General features: G+C 35.6%; 1 protein-coding gene across 9 annotated transcripts in view; it reads right to left on the bottom strand.

Annotated features, from left to right (window-relative positions):
- The window catches only part of EFR3A (EFR3 homolog A), a 180,270-nt gene that overhangs the window by 103,365 nt on the left and 58,405 nt on the right, over positions 1-18,500 (bottom strand). For 8 of the 9 annotated variants that reach the window (XR_003438377.1, XR_003438378.1, XR_003438379.1 and 5 more), the window contains 8 exons: positions 16,570-16,684; positions 15,270-15,321; positions 13,732-13,904; positions 13,186-13,261; positions 8,231-8,392; positions 7,458-7,589; positions 6,182-6,249; positions 5,082-5,209 (listed from right to left, as the gene is read on the bottom strand). Coding sequence is in view for 4 of the 9 variants with exons in the window: in XM_027132483.1 (XP_026988284.1) it covers positions 5,082-5,209; positions 6,182-6,249; positions 7,458-7,589; positions 8,231-8,392; positions 13,186-13,261; positions 13,732-13,904; positions 15,270-15,321; positions 16,570-16,684 (906 nt within the window). In the remaining 5 variants the exon portion in view is untranslated. Of the gene's footprint in view, positions 1-2,957; positions 3,097-5,081; positions 5,210-6,181; positions 6,250-7,457; positions 7,590-8,230; positions 8,393-13,185; positions 13,262-13,731; positions 13,905-15,269; positions 15,322-16,569; positions 16,685-18,500 lie in introns of those variants that run through there. The other variant, XM_027132486.1, reaches the window with a different exon arrangement.

Genomic DNA, 18,500 nt, shown 5'->3' with positions numbered 1-18,500 from the left:
TCACCGGATGTTCGGCAGCATCCCTGACCTCTACCCACCGGATGCCAGCAGGCCTGCCCCAGTGGTGATAACTAACTAGGGTTGACAAATGTTCCGTGGGATGGGCAAAATCACCCACAGTTGAGAACCACTGACCCCGTCTATCCTGACTGATAACAGACCTTTCTAGAATTTTCCCTCTATGCCACCATGAGCTTCTTAAACACTAACCACATCACTCTTCCAAGCAACTCTACCCATTGCTTAATGAAGTAAAAAGGCATCTGGGTTCTCCAGTCAGATCCTGCCAACAGTAACTTCAGAGCTGCTCCCTTATTTATCTCGTGTTTAAGGCAAATGTGCCTATTCTCCAACCTCTGAGCAGGCTTTGGCACATCTGCCTTACACACTTTTCTACAAACAGAAACTCCTGCTGGAAGCCCATGATTACCTGCCCTTTCTTACGTCCTCCCCACTGTAAAGATTCTTATCTTTCAAGCCCTGGTTAAACATTACATCGCTTCCTTTAAATCTTAAATATCACTCTAATTATTTTTACTTATCCCCCTTTCTTCTAGCTACAGAAATTTACTTTCAGTTATGACTGATCTTTCCTTGTCACTCTTCAATCATCATCACCCTTTACTCATCTAGTGGGCCTTGAAGTACAGACATATGGATTAATGTCTCATGTCCCCCCGTATACAAGAAATTCAGGGGCAGACTCTGCGTCTGCATCTAGCACACACTAGTTACTCAGGTTCTGCTGGGTGAAAGCTGGAGGAACACAGACCTATATCTGTGACAAGTTATTACCTATCGTTTTTCTACAGTTTTCAGGCTGGAAATATTATATCTCCTGCATAGGGCCATTACGGAGGTAGCCTAGATACTGAACTTTTTCTACTTTTCCTTCATGATCATTTGCACTAATATAAATCACCAAAGCTAACGACCAAACATCAGTGGAACTGCCACAAAATAGTATGTCGTCATCACTGCTGACCTGCTTTTTTACCCTCTAATCACACCAACTTTCAATGTCTTACCAGAATTCAAAATGAGGAATAAATAACAGCCTGCTTCCCACCCACACAAGATTTTCTAGGTTAATATACAAAGGCTGATGGGCTGCAGAGAAAAGTCAAACTGAAGCCTAAGACAAAAATAAAAAGGAAAGGAGAAGTACAGAGGCAGGAGAGGGATTACTGAGTGACAAAAATCAACAACAACAGAAGGGAAGTATAATGAGCAGAGATTAGGGAAGAAAATGAAATTCAGTGGGAAACTCTAATACTATATTCTCAGAAAGTTCTTTCTTTTGACCTATAGAGCAACCTGCTTGTAGGTGACAGAAAAAGCCCAGATACAACTATCATCAGATATCTTGTACATCTACACAAAAGTAAGCTTTCCAAAATAGAGCTTACCAAAGATAACTCTCCTGTTTCCATGGGCCGTCCACATCGGTTCCTGACCTGCCTTTCAAAGTCTGCTGAAATGCAGCATCACTGCAGCCTCTGTGGACCGCACTGTCCTGCCAGTTCGAGAACTACCCTGTCACCATCTCAGTGTCTGATGTACGCACCCCCTCGGGAGGCCCTTGCTTCCCTTCCTGAAGTTGGTTTGGGGTAGTCCCAGACACTACTTTCTATGCCCTTTCATTTTCCCATCCCTTCTCCTTCTCCGCTTCCTATAATCTGCCGTTCACAATGGTAATCACTGTTTCTTCTTTTTGTTTTTAATTAGAACCTGGGTTTTAGAAGTAATGCTTAGAGAGAGCGAGGCCTAACGTCCTTCAGCGATATTTTGCTGCCACCTGGTGTATCTGTGTGTAATGTATATAACTGCAATCAGATGGCTAAAGAACAGAGAAAACAGTCTGAATACAAGTATAACACAGAACTACATTAAATTATTCAATATAATTTTCTATGGCTATATAAAAACTAAGATGTAGGAACTTACTTAACTGTATATAATAAATCATAAATGTAATTAGGGCTATTATACCATTCAGATTCAATGAAAAAGCTAACTGGGGGAAAATGAAATTTCACAGATAATTTATCTACACGAAATTTAAAATGTCAGTTTAATGCTGATACTACTTATACAGATATACTTTTTTGGTCTTATAGAAAAACACAAAATTCCATCTAGAGCTAATGCATATTTATAAAATAAAAAGAACCTAAAAAACCATTGTCACCATGAATACAAAGTCAGTGTAGGGCTTCCCTGGTGGCACAGTGGTTTGGAGTCCGCCTGCCGATGCAGGGGACGCGGGATCGTGCCCTGGTCCAGGAGGATCCCACATGCCGTGGAGTGGCTGGGCCCAGGGGCCATGGCCGCTGAGCCTGCGCGTCCGGAGCCTGTGCCCCGCAACGGGAGAGGCCACAGCAGTGAGAGGCCCGCGTACCGCAAAAAAAAAAAAAAGTCATCTTCCGTGTTTTGTGGTCCAGATGAGGAACCCATTAGGAATGACTATAAGTTTTGTGAAAGCAGAAACCTCTGTCTTGTTCATTTTTGCTTCTGTTTGCACAGCAGCTGGCACACTGCAAATACTCATTAAGTACTGTACCCCCTCATAGAGGAGCATTTAGCATACACCTAGACATATGCTATTAACTCAAATTACAGGTTGATTTGAGATAAAAGGAAAATGCAATACTCAGCTAACATTTATTGAACACTTACTATATGTCAGTCACCAACAGTTCAGTAAGCTTTAGGCAGACCATTCTTCTTTCTTTAGAACCAGTTACCATTATATTTCAATCGTTTGTCTGTCTTCTCCACCACATTTTTTTTTTTTTTGCGGTACGCGGGCCTCTCACTGTTGTGGCCTCTCCCGTTGCGGAGCACAGGCTCTGGACACGCAGGCTCAGCGGCCATGGCTCACGGGCCCAGCCGCTCCGCGGCATGTGGGATCTTCCAGGACCAGGGCACGAACCCACGTCCCCTGCATCGGCAGGCGGACTCAACCACTGCGCCACCAGGGAAGCCCTCTCCACCAGATTTTAATCCTTGAGGATAGGGACTGAATCTTAACATCTTTCCACCCCCCAAAGTCAGAAAAGTGCTTGATATATATAGTAGACTCTCAGTAAAGGTTTGTGGAATACATAAAAAAATAAACCTGGATCAATATGGATGACTGAACAATCTTTGAGCACACAGTTGGCAAAAATCAATTTATTAAGCACCTAACTGAACAGGCAAGGCAGTTAATTCTAGTGGTCTTACCTAACCAAATTATTAATTTCAGTCTCACTATCCTCATTTGTAAACAAAGACAGTGCTACCTTCCTCACCAAACTATGTTACAGATTAACTGAGAACATGAATACAAAGTGCTTACCACAGTGACTGGCATACAGTTAGTGCATAATAAACGGCAGCTATATTTTGATGATGATGGGTGTATATGCATGATACACAACAAACTATTTTGTTTTTTTTCTTTTGATGTATTGTTCTTAAATCCCTTATTTTTAAAAATGAATACCTGATGGTTATACAGCAAAAAGAAACTTTAATAACTGATTGATTATCCCATAAAGTATCACTGTATCTTCTGACTCTTTCTGCATTAAGGCAGGACACACATGCCACGGACTGGTTCTAAACTATCAAAATCTTTATAAATCAGAAAAACCTTATTTATACTGAGGGATTTCTGTGCAGTTATATAACTAAGTATATGCTGAAATACTCAGAATTCTCCTAGTCAATGATAGGGAGGCATTAAGAAAGAGAATATATCATTTTCAGGGGTGGGAGGAAATGGGAAGAGCAAACCACTTGTTAAAGAAAGTACCATAATTTTCATTAAAAATTGTTTACAGTTAAAGGAATAGGGTAAAAGGAAATAACAAGGGGTGAAAATAAACTACAGCTATGGGGAAGGTAGAGCAAAATAATAACTGAGCTCACAACTATATAAAATATACAGGCCACTGGCTCCATTTTCTAGAAGGCAAACTGTATTAAGCTATTTTCCTAGAGGACAGGTGAGGGAAAGGGTAAGCCAAACTGACACTTGGATTTACCTTTGTACTTGTGCCTGGGTTTATAAGGTTTTTTGCCTGAAGGAAAGAGAGCTAAATCCAAGTTATAAGAATGAAATAGTTTAAAAGTCTGTTTTAAAAATTCTTTTAAATTACAAAGCTCTACTCATGTTTTATTCTTAGCACTTTTATTTCCCCAAGGAACTCATGAGGAATAGAATTTTCTATACTATGGAATTTAAAAGAAAATGCAAAATCTTTCATTAACATCTCAGACTATTATAAACAACTATCATTGTAATAAATGTATATATTTTGGATCCACATTATAAAAAGATAGCTATTCCCAAAGATTGTGTTACTTCTAGTGATTAATCCAGAAAACTACCCAACTGAAATCAAACAGTTCTCTTATAGAACAGAGGTATCCCCAAAGGAAGAACTAGTTTTTCTACCAAATTTAATATTTATACAGTCATCAAATGAAAGTGAAGGTATAAGATAAAAATTCTTTGATTTTAGTTTTCAAAGTAAAAACTGAGTGCAAGACACCATGCAGTTTTGCCTTGAAACAAAACAGAATTATCTCAGGCAATGAAAAGAACAGAAGGAAATACATAATGCACAGAGGGAAACATATTCTTAACTTAAAAAGTTTGCAGATTTCTTTACATAGCAAATAGTCTGTAGTCTTTCAAATGACAAAAATTACCTAATTCATTAATGTCAATAGTCACAAATCACCAACTAAACAATTTTCACCAATTTCCCTAAGTTAAACACAATATTGCTTAAAGAGTAAAGATCTCACTTTGCTTCTCTGTTTAAAGGATATTATTATTCAGTATAGTATCAATAATATATGAAGTATAATAACGATAATCACTTGAGGACTCAATATGCTCATGATAAAATTATATACATGTTTTTAGAGATTTACTAAAGGTTTTCAAGAGCAAAATTTTAAAATAGAAGTAAACTCTCTTAAGCTAGTAAGTATACAAACATAATTAACTTTCTAACTGGGCTAAGAGAAAAATTGCTGACACATAATCACTAGAGCAAGAGTTCTAATTACCTTCCTCTTACCTGTTACTTGTGGTACGTACGGTACTGACAATCTCTCAACACTATAGCCACTGCCACCTAGTGACTCTGCAATCTTGTTGGTCAAAAAGTACAAATTTTTGTCATGCTTCTCTAAAGATTTTGGAAGCCTGTCAAGTTGATCAAAAAAGAAGTCATTTAGTATTATTTAAATTACTGAGCAAAAATAAGTTAACATATAAATATTTTAGATCAAGGCCTAAATATAAATATAAATGCAACTTAAACTGTAATTAGTAATAGAAAAATCAGTGTATTTTAGGTGGCTGATTTGAGCTCTTTAAAAACATATGGTTATGTGGACCCACACATGAAGCATTCTGCTGCTTCTTTCCCCAGTAATGTCCCAACGGTGAAGTCAGCCTTACATGATTCCACTGGTATTCACACATTAAATGATGAAGAGGACTAAATTCAGCTTTAACTTTCATGCTAATTAAAAATCTACTGAGAGAAGAAAATAAAAATGAAGCCCCCTGACTGTTAATGAAGAAGATATTAGCCAACTAAGTGATAGGAAGCACCTGGCTAAGACCTACGATTTCAATTTCCTTTCAAACTGCTTAATATTATCTTATGCGCATGCTTTCAATATTAAACTGGTTTTAGAGCCCAAAAGTTTGAATAAACTATTTTTCATATGTATTTTTTTGTTTGGACAGCAAGAAAAAAATTCAGGGTATAACACTGATTTTCCGTAATACACTGTTTCTCCTACAGCTTTATTAATATTGTTGTCTATTACTGAGAATCTTGAACAGGATATTGTATTCTCTTAAAGGAGTGTTCACTTATATATCAGAACATGCTATATTTAAGAGATATACTTCCATATTAAAAAAAGGTAAGATAAACTTTTTCATCAAAGATTGATTCCATGTGTTCATGAGTCTACATTTATACTTTACAAGAACTTTTACAGCAAGAGAAACAAGTTAGATGAATTAAATGACAGAAACATAAAACGATGAATATTTTAAAACACCAGAAAATTATTCTAACAGTAGTTTACTCCTTTGTAATTATCACTGATTGGTTTCCCAAGTCAGTGCCCCTCCTTAAAATGTAAAGAATTAACATACATGCACTTATCTCTGAAAATATGCTCTGGTAGAAAATAAGGGGCTTCCATAGTTCGAATTTCAATAACCTGAAAAATATTCAAAAACAAAACAAAATAAAAATCAAAAACCTCACTCCTCAGGACCCTGCCACAAAAGTTTGGAAAACTAAAAATACAGAAACAGAATCTAAACATTTATACGAAATACCATCATTTTACTTTGGAATTTAAGCTACATTTAGAGCCCAAAAGCAGAGTTCATTTTGTTTTCACATTTATTATTTAAAAAAGTCAGCAGGTAACAACATCATGATAGTAAAATAATACAGGTTGTAAAAAAAAAAAAAAAAAAAAAGAGGATACATTACATTTGATTAAACCTACTACAGAGGGATTAGAAGCTGTACTTTCTCAAATGCCCTATGTGGGAAATGCCTTCACAAGCGCCAGGCCCTCGCTGTCCTCTCTCCTCTGCACCACCTTCTGCAGCACGTGCAGGTGGTCTCAGCGCTCTTGTGAAGTCTGGCTCCTCCACTCACCTGGGAGCCACTTAAAGGGGGACCCTGCTTTCATAGCATTTGTATCTCTAATGGCAGATGTCAAATATTCACTCAAACATTTGTTTAATGAATGAATGAGTTTTACTTCTTAGAATGTTCTAAAATCCTACATTTTAGCAAGGACTGAGAGATGTGCTTCCAATTTCATAAAAATGAGGTTCTCCCTGAAAGATGTTTTTAAAGAATAAAAACTACAGTGGACTTTTTCTGCCAGGTAAGTTAGGAGCTCTGAAATGTATACTAAATCATGCCAGTAACTATTTAATGAGTCACTGCTGAGAAAGCTAAATACAGTTGAATGACACAGGACAAATCTCTGAGAGGCATATCAATTATCCAACTTTTGAGATCTAACTCAAGTAGATTCCTTTAAAACAATAACAACAAAAACAGTATAATTAAAGAAATATTAGATACTAAGATTCATAGTGGTTTAAAAGGAAAACAATTATATAAGAAATCACATGAAGTATTTTAGAAGAAAATCATATATTCTACTCAACCATTACACAGAAAAATTCTAATACAACAACAGGCATCAAAGAAAACATAACACTAGTCATAGTTAGAGCTGTAGTGTCGATTTTGTCACTATTGAAAAAGTCATGCATACTTTTATAGCATTATCTTAATAATTTGGTACATAATCATCAAAATTAAAAATAATCATCACTGGAAGAAAATCCGCCACTTTTGTATAAAAATCAAATTCGAGGGCTTTTCTAAATACATTACCTTGCTAACATGCTGGCAAAACGCAGGGACAGCTATCATCTGACTTACAAAGTTAAGGTATGCAGCAACCAGCGCCATGATTCCACAACGATGGAACATTGACAAATTATCCTCATTGATAATTGCACTGTCCTTTAATAAAAAACCAAAACACAAACACTGACAGATCAAGGTCTTACGCTTCAATAGCATTTTCTCTACGATTATACTAAAAAACTGCAGGTAGTCTGGAATGCTAACAAAAATGTCCCCTTATAAGAAGCTTTTTTAAAAAAAAATTCTAAAAAGAGAATAAATGCCCATTTATAAGAGATTTAAATCTCTCAATTCAAACAGTTCTTTAGGAAAGCCTTTCCTAAAGGAAACGTGGGCGTGGGCAGAATATATATAAGATATATAAAAATAAATATATATATTCTCGTTGCATACTGTCCTGTGATTGCGTAACACTTAAACTCCAATTAAACAACTACATATATGTAATTCTTATTATTTAACGACCATCTTCCCCGCTAGGATGGGCACAGGGACCATGCTGTCTTTTTCATCACAGTACTCCTGTGGCCTTGAACAACAGTTAGCACACAGTCAATACTTACTCAACATTTGTTAAAAGAATAAATGAATGGGATCATAGCCTTGAGTATTTTAGATTTAAAACGAGACATCTCACTTAAAAAACTCATGTCCTTGGATAAAGGCAATAATATTTTAAAGATGGTGTCTAATTCATGAAAGAATCCTTTCTTCAAGGAAAGGTTACAAAAACATACCTGTAAAGCAATGGCTAATCGAATGAGATCAATAACCACTTCTTCATTGGCCAATTCAATAGTTATAAGGGCAAGAGAAGTATAAAGTAGCTCATAGTTTTTCTGAACATTGTCTTCCTCTTTACAGCCCAAATATATGTGCCGATATAGTTGCTGCCCATTCTGAAAAGGGGAATGACAGAGGAAAAAGATAATTTTGCTTAAAATGTAGCAAGGCAGATTTTACATGCATTTATAACCTCTTAAAACGTAGCTATCTTATTACATAACTCAACATGGAAGAGATTTAGGCTGATAATCGGAGGGTCAAATTATATTCCAATTATTAACATCAATAACTACACCAATATATAACTACAAACTAATATTGGAGTTGAGGACAAACTTAAGTAAAAACAGCAAGTAAGAAATAGTTCCAGTGTAAACAATGAAAATGTTTTTAATACTAATTTGAAAAGACAAGCAAATTATAGACTGATTTGAGAAAAACTGAAACGAACAGCAGAATTATGGGAGCTTTGGCAATGATAAGAACATTTGGCTGAGAGGAAATGGACTCAGGCTTTCCCGCCTTAGGGAACAACCTCCTGTGAGGTGAGCTGCTGTCCAGGGAAGAGCATCTCCAGGTTCTGCTACACTTTTGTCTGAAGTGACGACGGCACATCTATAAGCCCACCTGTAGGGAAGAGGTTACAGACACACCCCAGGGACTGCGAGAGGGTCCCCTGTAAACCAAACTAATCTAAATATGTTAATAAAGAATATAAAAGCCTTGCTGTCTAAAGCATTCCTGGGTATAGGTCTAACTGCCAAGTGAGAGCTAACAGAAATAAGAGAGTTTTTCCCATTTCAAGTTACTATGTGGTAATTAACTCAACGTGTTGCACTAGTTCTCAACACAAACTGTAAGCTACAATCACTGGGAAATGGAAGGACCACCATGCTTCCTCCCCACTAGTCACCACTGCCCACCCCTGATATGATTTAACCTGTCAGTGGTGAAACCCAGGCATCGGTGTTTTTCAAGCATAAAGCTGCCCCGGTGACTGTAACGTGCAGCCAGGGTAAGGCCTGCTCATTCCCACGCGGAGGGGCTTGAGCTTAACACTCCAAGCTCAAGTTTCTGTTTCTCAGAAGGTTCATCTGCTTCCTCACTTCAGGAGAAAGAAATGAGCAACAGTAGCACAGTCTCTGGAAGCCAGCCTGTCTTTAAAGGTATGCATTTTGCTCTGTCCTCTATTTAACATGAACATGGACCCACCCAGGTGAGGGTGGCCATAGTCCTCCAGCTGTGCCAGTGACTGGTTAAATAAGTCTGTTCAGGTCTGTGGTTCAGTATTAGCAAGTGGGGGGTTTTTGGCTACAGATACAGAGCTATGTATGCTCTCCTAACAGATTTCTCTTTATTTCTGAAGCTGACATTTTGGTTTCCATCTTTCTGAACCCAGAGTTTGTCTCGCTCTCAAAAGATTCTATACTTTGGTGTATAACAGTCTATGTATTGGGCCCTCTCCAATCCCTTTCTTTCTCTTTTTTTTTTAAACATCTTTATTGGGGTATAATTGCTTTACAATGGTGTGTTAGTTTCTGGTTTATAACAAAGTGAATTAGTTATACATACACATATGTCCCCATATCTCTTCCCCCTTGTGTCTCCCTCCCTCCCACCCTCCCTATCCCACCCCTCTAGGTGGTCACAAAGCATCGAGCTGATCTCCCTGTGCTATGCAGCTGCTTCCCACTAGCTATCTACCTTACGTTTGGTAGTGTATATATATCCATGCCACTATCTCACTTTGTCCCAGCTTACCCTTCCCCCTCCCCGTATCCTCAAGTCCATTCTCTAGTAGGTCTGTGTCTTTATTCCCTTCTTGCCCCTAGGTTCTTCATGACCTCCAATCCTATTCTTAAATCTGACGTTCCTAAACGTCATTAATAACCATTAAGCAGTGCTTACACACATGGGAGTTTAAACTTCGGGTTCCTTAGTAATTCAAGTTTATTTTTTAAAAAATTACCTACTACATACCTACCATATTAGATAAAATTAAAACCTAACATTACGTATTATAATATTATAGTGAAAATAGACATAATGACTTCAAAAAGTGGTTTGGCATTGTGTAGCAAATTTGAAGAATGCATAACTTATTACTCAGCAATTTCTCTCCTACAGGCATCAGAGAAATGAGAGTTATATACAGCACAATACATGGACAAGAATGTTTATAGCCGTACTGCTCATAACAAACCCAAACTGCAAACAATTCATACGTCCACCAACAGAATAGGTAACTTGTGGTATATTCATGTCATAAAATATTATAAAGCTACACATGTGAATGAATTTCACCAAAACAAAGCTAAATGAAAGAAAGAAAACATAAAAGAATACATAAGGTATGGTTCCTTTCACACAAAATACAAAAACTGATAAAACGACACTGTACTGTTCAGGGATATACAGATATACTTAGGTGGCAAAACTACAGGGAAAAAAAGCAAGGAATAATATTCATGAAAGCAAGAACAGTGATTACCTCTTGGGGAGAAGATGGAGTTGTAAACAAGATGGGCATGTGGGATGATTTTAGCTGTACTGCTGTTCACTTAAAAGTAGTTAAAATAATAATGCCTATATATTTTACATTTCATAATAAGAAGTACATTTTTTTTTTTTTTTTTTTTTTTTTTCCTTCGGGGGCCTCTCACTGTTGTGGCCTCTCCCGTTGCAGATCACAGGCTCTGGACGCGCAGGCTCAGCGGCCATGGCTCACGGGCCCAGCCGCTCCACGGCATGTGGGATCTTCCCGGACGGGGGCACGAACCCGTGTCCCCTGCATCGGTAGGCGGACTCTCAACCACTGTGCCACCAGGGAAGCCCCAGAAGTACTTTTTTTCTACATAATCCTTAATTGATAAAACACTAACAAGAGCTCTTTCATACAGTGACATTCTGCCAGGAATTTAGCTCTAGGAGAGTAGCCCTGGCAGGTGAGGAAACAGCTGTTTGGAACAGCTGAGTGGAAACAGCTGTTTTCTCTTATCTGGAAATACACCTTCATTAGGATATTAGAGCTGAAAGGGCACCTCCCAATGTAATTTGTAAGGGCACCTTGCCCTGGGACAATTTTTCAAACTTAGATCCAATGTCTAAGATGTCCCTAAAACAGTCAGATGGAGCAGTTTTAGGCTGGGCAGGCATCTGAGACACAGGTGCCTGGACATAATGCTTGCATGGAAAAGCCAAAGGTACTGTCCATTCTAAACTGCAAGCTTCTCTTAACCAAAGGGCAGTCCACAGTCCCCTGGCTATAGATCTCAATTTTTTTTCTTCAGGTCTTCATTGAAATTTCCGTAAGTGGCTAGTTAAAGTTGCATATGAAAACCAAACAACATTTTTACTGATAAAATAAATTAGAAAGTAAATGAAAAAGGGTGTTCAATTGTAAAAATAAAATTTGATAAAGGAAAAATGTGAACAGATTGTTCCTAAAGAAAAATATACTAAAGAAATGGTTTATACTAATGGTAACAAATGCTTAGCCAGGTTAAGTTATCTTAAATTATAAAATGGAAGGAAGACTAATTCAGAGAACAGTTTAATGATTCAAAATTTAACAAGGAATAAATAAATAGTCTAACCTTTCAGTTAAACCATACTCTTGCAAATTGATTGGCTAGCAAAATTAAGCACAAAGGATTATTTCTATCATACTAGATAAAATAAAATCAATCCAGTCCCAAAGTTCAGGATTGCTTAATGTCATGATGTTAAAGTAAAAAAACCCCAAATTAACTATCAGTAAATTTTTAAAACTCATTCTATCACTCGATTAAAAGTTCCTCAGTTATGGGGCATAATTTCTTTGATTAACTAGATGATATAAAATATGGAAAAAATAGAAGTTGGAAAGAGTTAATGCCTTTGACCTATTATTATTAATCACTTTTTTCATACACAATACAGTCAAACTTAAAAGAACTCTTTTTATTCACATTAATTTAGGAAGAGTGATAGTTTGTAAATTATTTTTCAAATGAAGTTTTTAAACTGTGAGGCCATTAACTTGAAACACAGCAATCAATATTAACGGATAAGGACAAAAAAATAAAAGATGGTGACAGGAAGAAAGCGGGGTCTGACAAAGAGCCAAAGATGGTCAGGGATTATAGATATTTGTACCTATCTTCCTATAGGTCTGCTGTTCTCTGCACCTCTAAAGATCCAGGCTCACCAAAACTGTGATTTATCCACCAGAACTGTGATTATACTCAGGTCAGTTAGCACACATGGCATGCTTACTGTTTTATCTCTCCATGTTGAGCTTAGCGTCTGGCAATACTAGGTGCTCAAGCTTTCGATGAAGAATAACTGCACAGAAAGTTTATGTGATATACTAAAGAACTTTAGATGCCATAATTTTCTAAATTCAGCCATTTGCCAATACGCCTACAAAACTGAAGTGATCATAATGATAATCTAGCTAAATTCTAGTTATACAGGCAGAGATCCTGCCTACCTGACCTTTATACCCCAAATAATGCACAGAATAATGCCTAATACACACTAAATACTCATTATATGTATTTAATCAATGATGGTAAGTATTCTCAAAAGCTTGAAGCTGTCTATAAAGGACCCATTAAAAGCGAAAGCAACATTTGTGTTTGGGGTGGGGAGGAGGGCAGGGCAGCAATCACAAAGACACATTTTACTCAAAGGGAGAAATCTGGGAACTATCACAGCAGACTGACCACCCAAAACTTAAACGCAGGCCGGAGGAGACGCCATCAGGACGGTGGTGGCAATGTAGGGAGCTGAAGGTGGCTTCAGATTTTCAACTCCAAAATGCTATGGCTTCATTTTAAGGTTATCGATCAATATAAAACTACCTAAAAATTCAAATGGCTATAACTTAAGTCATGCATTCTTTTTCAGAAGATAATCTTACCTTTTTCATGAAACTTGTGTCTTGTCTACAAATCTTTTCTCTTTTTATTTTTAGGTCAGCCACATCTGGTATTATTCTAGAGACAATCAATGCATCATTTTTAATGAACAGCACACTTAGTTATATCATATCTTATATGATGAATCAGCTATACTTAGGAGTCTGAACTATTTAACACTCACTTCAATGAGCATTTTAAATAAGCCTATATGTAATGATACTACTGAATTACCAAGTTTAATCAAGTGGAATTGCGTAAAGTAATCTTGACTTCTGATGTCATTCCTAAGTTTAAAGCAAAACCAAAATAAAATTTATGTAACTAGTGATTACTAGTAGATGAGATCTCTGAAAGTACATTAAAAGACCTTCAACACTGACTATCTTAAAACATATTAATAATTAAATTGTCACAATACCAATTAAATAAAATTCTGGATTAATAAAACCTGAAAATCCTAGATTAAAAAAATTATAATACTTAAATACATTAACATAGAAATCTGAAAACATTACCATTAAGCCTATTTTCAAGTAGCACATTACCTGATCCCTCGAAGCTTTGCCCTATTGTCATGGCGATCCATGAGATTATGCATTACTTCCAAGACTAACTGTCTCAGTTCATAGTCTTCCATGAGGGATGGTGATAACAAAGGATCCAGAAAAGACCCCGGCAGTGCAGTAACTATTGTCTTTGCTTTGTATCCAGAGGTTACCTGATTATAGGGAGGAAAAACAAAGGAACAAACAAAAACACCTTTGTCATGAGTCCTTCTTTGGTAAAACTCTCAAGCTGTTTTATAAGAACCATAAGCTTACAGAAAACAGCAAGTATGGAACAAGCCTGAAGGAAAAACTAAAAGGAAATTTGTGAGATGATGAGGATTTTACTGAATTTACAAAAACATCATTCATAGAGTTAATAAAATTAATAATAGCACACATTCACCATATGCCAGGCATGAATCTAAGCACTATATGTGTGTTACCTTCATCCTTACCGTATTCCTATGAGGCTAGGCATTAGTGTACCCCCATTTTGTAAAAGAAAACTGAGGCTCAGAGAGACTAAGAATATATGGAACAGGTAGTCAGTCCTAAATGGATATAAGGAGACCAGGCAGCAAATAACACAGGTAAGACCTGAAAATTTTAAAATGGCAAATAATTCTTTTATTTTAAATTAAGCAATTTAGGTTAATAGGAAAGCATTTTCATTTTGGAAAGCTGTACTTTATTCTTTATTTGATGTGACATTTCTGAGTGTATCCCTATGTCTAAAGTTGGAGCTTTTAATTAGCATATACTTTAATGCTATTAAATAGTTTAACCATACCACACAGAAATTCATTCAGTTGACTATGTAGTACAATTAGGATTAGAGACAAGGTTATTTACTCAGGGAATTTATTTAATAAAAAGGCTTAGGACCAAATGAAATTTCATGTGGGTAATCTCTATTTATATTCAGGATTACTAGCATATATAGAACATCTAACATTTATATTTGGGCACTCATTATAGGATAAAGGTGATTTTATAAGTGAGCAGAAATTGGTGGGACAATTACTACCCACCTAGAAAAAATAAAAATATATCCATATCTTATACCACATACAAAAATAAACCTCAGATCAAAGTTCTACATGTGGAAAGCTGAATTTTAAACCTTTCGTAAGAAGATATAAACAAATGTGTTTATATCATCAGAGTAGGCAAGGAGCTCTCAAACAAGATACAAATAAAAAAGCAAAGATCACATAGGAAAGGACTGACAAATCTGGCTCTAGCTGGGCCCAGGCATCTTCATCTATAAAATGGCAACGCGCTTCCTGCCCTCGGTATGTTTCATCATTATGAAGATCAAATAAGACGACAGGAGAAGTGAGGAATAAAGAATAAAAGTAAAATTTTAAAGAATGAAAAGCATAATATTCAAGTATATAAACCACAGAAAAAAAACTTACCGTAAATACTATCTTATAATACAAGAAAAAGAAACTGATAATGTGAAGCTATTCTTTTAACCTCCTTAATAATTTAGGGTTAAGTGTGTTCTTCACCTGTCTTAAATTCCTTACCATAAGTAAAGATCTCAGCAACATTATCTGAATCCGCCTGGTTCCCAAATCCCTAAAATATACAAAATAGTGGTATTATCTTATTAATAGGAATTAACTTCATTTCCTTACATTATTATTTATTGATTTTAAAACTCTATTCATATTAGCTATATAGAGTTTATTTTCATACTAGCTAAAGTCAAGGCTCACTTTATACTCTAAAGTAAATTTCACATTAATTAAAGGGGTATATGTTAAAAAATAAATCAAATTTGAACAAAGAAAATTAAAAAGCTATTGGCTCTCAAAGGAAACAGACCTCTACACGTAATGACATGAAAAGTCAGTTGTATGAATACACAACAAAACAACCTCAATTAAAAGATACTATAAATTGGAGAACAGATCTATTGCAAATATAATTGACAAACATAATATCTATTTAACATATATTAATAAGCAGGTAAGAATGTGCCTAAATAATTCTAATATAAATAGTTCTTCAAAAAAGAATTAATAAATGAAGAAAGCGTTCTCTAATTAATGGCCAAATAAATATAAGTCAAATAAGAGTATCATTTCCTTATTAAATTAGCAACATACAAACATATTTACAAACTAAGGCTTTAGCATGTTGTAAAATCAAAGCAAATCTATAAAATGAGGGGAGGGGGCCAAGACATATGATCTTTAAAATAACTTTCAGTTCTAGAACTCTAGAAATAAGTAAACATTCCTTCCACAGTGACAAACTTGAAACTTTACCCTAAATAATCTACATATATAGAAAATGCCCAGGCTGCATAGACCTTCCACCTAGCCAAAATAAGAAAATTCGAGAATTTATGATATACTGAAAACTGATTCTAAAAGCATGCAATGTTTTTTTTGTTTTGTTTTTTGTTTTTTAATTTTTATTGGAGTATGGTTGCTTTACGATGTTGTGTTAGCCTCCACTGCACAACAAAACGAATCAGCCATACGTATACAGATATCCCCTCCCTTTTGGACCTCCCTCCCATTTAGGTTACCACAGGGCATTAGTAGAGTTCCCTGTGCTATACAGCATGTTCCCATCAGTTGTCTATTTTATACACAGTATCAATAATGTGTATGTGTCAACCCCAGTCTCCCAAATCCTCCCACCCAAGCATGCAATGTTGATTCAACTGCTTAGCAATCTAGTGCCATAACAACACCACAGGACTTTTATTACTGAGTAAAAAGATAAAACATTTTATAGATTTAAGATAAAATTTAATATAAGATTAAATTCAACTTTACAGTTTGAGAACACAGAACAACTACATACACATACCCTAGTTGACTGATATCCAAAGTATGGGTGGATGTTCCAAAGACAGGTACTTTCCCCATAATGAACATCATGATTTCTGACCTCTGATAATCTGGTAGGTTACTTCCAAAAAATCCTATAAAAATATTAAGATAAATTTAAGATAAATTTTGCAAATGGAAAAGTTTATTTTTCCATATAATAAAAAATCATAATATATTTTTAACCACAGCTTTCAATATGTGGTAAAATAATGTCTTTGAGCTACATGTAAGTCTAAAGATATTATAATTTCTTTGGTAAAAATCATTTAATGATGTACATTATAAGATGTGTATAATGGACTAATACTTAGATTAAGATAAATGTTTGAAAGTCTTTTGCATACAGTTAACAGTGGCAAATCATCAATTTGAATTGACTGGAGTTTTAGAGAAAGGAAAAAAAAAAACTTTTGGTAGTATTTCTGATGAAACCCTTGTTCCCATTTTGTAAGCCTAAATTCCTGTTCTAGTAAGAAAGTCAATAATTAGGCCACTACTTTGGCTTCCCCAGGATTGTTGAAATGTTCTAGAATGCCATTATAATGAGCCAGGTTTACAGTCTAACACTGTGGGTTAATTCAGTATTAATTCAATATACATAATTCAAATTATTTACTTATTTGTCATTTTTCTCAAGGAACTCTTGGGTATTGTGCACATTTTGAATTTATCTGTTATAGCTTTGGAAAGTTTACTTCCTCGTCACAGAAGACTTAGGACACTTAATAATCACTTACTCAAACTTTTAACCCTGTTGTTTCTTTGAAAGATCAGAACAGGTATTAAAACCTGGCTATTTTTTGATCATTTCTTAAAATGCAACATAATCATTACAGAAACCTACATTTTCAATATTTCTTTAAGAGTACATTAGTTTTTCAACTTAACTCTTCAGCCTGTATTACTGGAGTTAATAATCTCTTTCTATAAATTCAAATTGTTCTATTTATCATTTTGATTAGATCTAGGGGTAAAACTCATTTCTCTCTATAACATACTCTAGCAATCAAAAATCTCATGATCTGAACATTATTCAATCAGCATAAAGTATATTATTCTACCTAACACTTGAGCACATTATTTATGGGGTAAGAAGCTACTTTGTATTTGTATCCTTACAGCAACAAATAATAGTACCTTATGAATCTAGGTACTATTATTTGTGTCAGTTTCGTCTTGTGGAAATTAGGATAAGAGAGGTTAGGAATTCATACAAGAAATTACACAGCTAACACTAAGACCTGAGGTGAGATCTAGTCACATTTCCAAAGCCTATGTGTGTTATTATTACTCTCTGCTTCCTCTCTATAAGGTATTTTCAACTTTCCAAGAACCCAATTAGATATGTTCCTCATCACTGTGCAAAACCGGTCACTGATTTTCTGTTCCAAGCAAGCTGGTCATTAACCACAAAGATGGAAATTTTCCAACAAGTCAACTGTGAGGACAGCCAGAAAGTTAACTCATTCTCTATTCCCATTGTTTGTATTTGAACTGCTGAATAGAAGTGCTAATGAGCCTCCCCAAAAGAGCAGAGCATTATTTTAAAAGAGCGAGCTTGGCCAACCGCCTCCTGTCTTCAAGGGCAAAAGCTACAGCAGCCCTGTTCTGTGTCCCACCGATATTCACGTGACCTGATAAAGAAAGAATACTGAGAACTTCTGAAAGAAAATATTGAGGAAAGCAGAAGTGTGATTTAAATAAAAGTCTTATTCACTGTGCCACACTGCATTGTTTTTCTCTCATGTTTTAATTCTCACGTTATTCTGAATGTGTTATGTCACAGAAATATTGCTTGTCTGTGGTATATACATTTTATAACAACATACTTGAGAAACAATAAATTAAATACTCTAGAGTAAAACAGTGACACTGAATTACCTAGAAGTCACTACAGCAATTTAAATT

This window comes from Aethalodelphis obliquidens, unplaced genomic scaffold, assembly GCF_003676395.1.
Source record: "Aethalodelphis obliquidens isolate GAN/ISIS:26980383/991018 unplaced genomic scaffold, ASM367639v1 scaffold41, whole genome shotgun sequence".
NCBI classification, from domain to species: domain Eukaryota; kingdom Metazoa; phylum Chordata; class Mammalia; order Artiodactyla; family Delphinidae; genus Aethalodelphis; species Aethalodelphis obliquidens.
The sequence above is the reverse complement of the archived record's forward strand: the minus strand, read 5'-3'. Positions and strand labels throughout refer to the sequence as shown.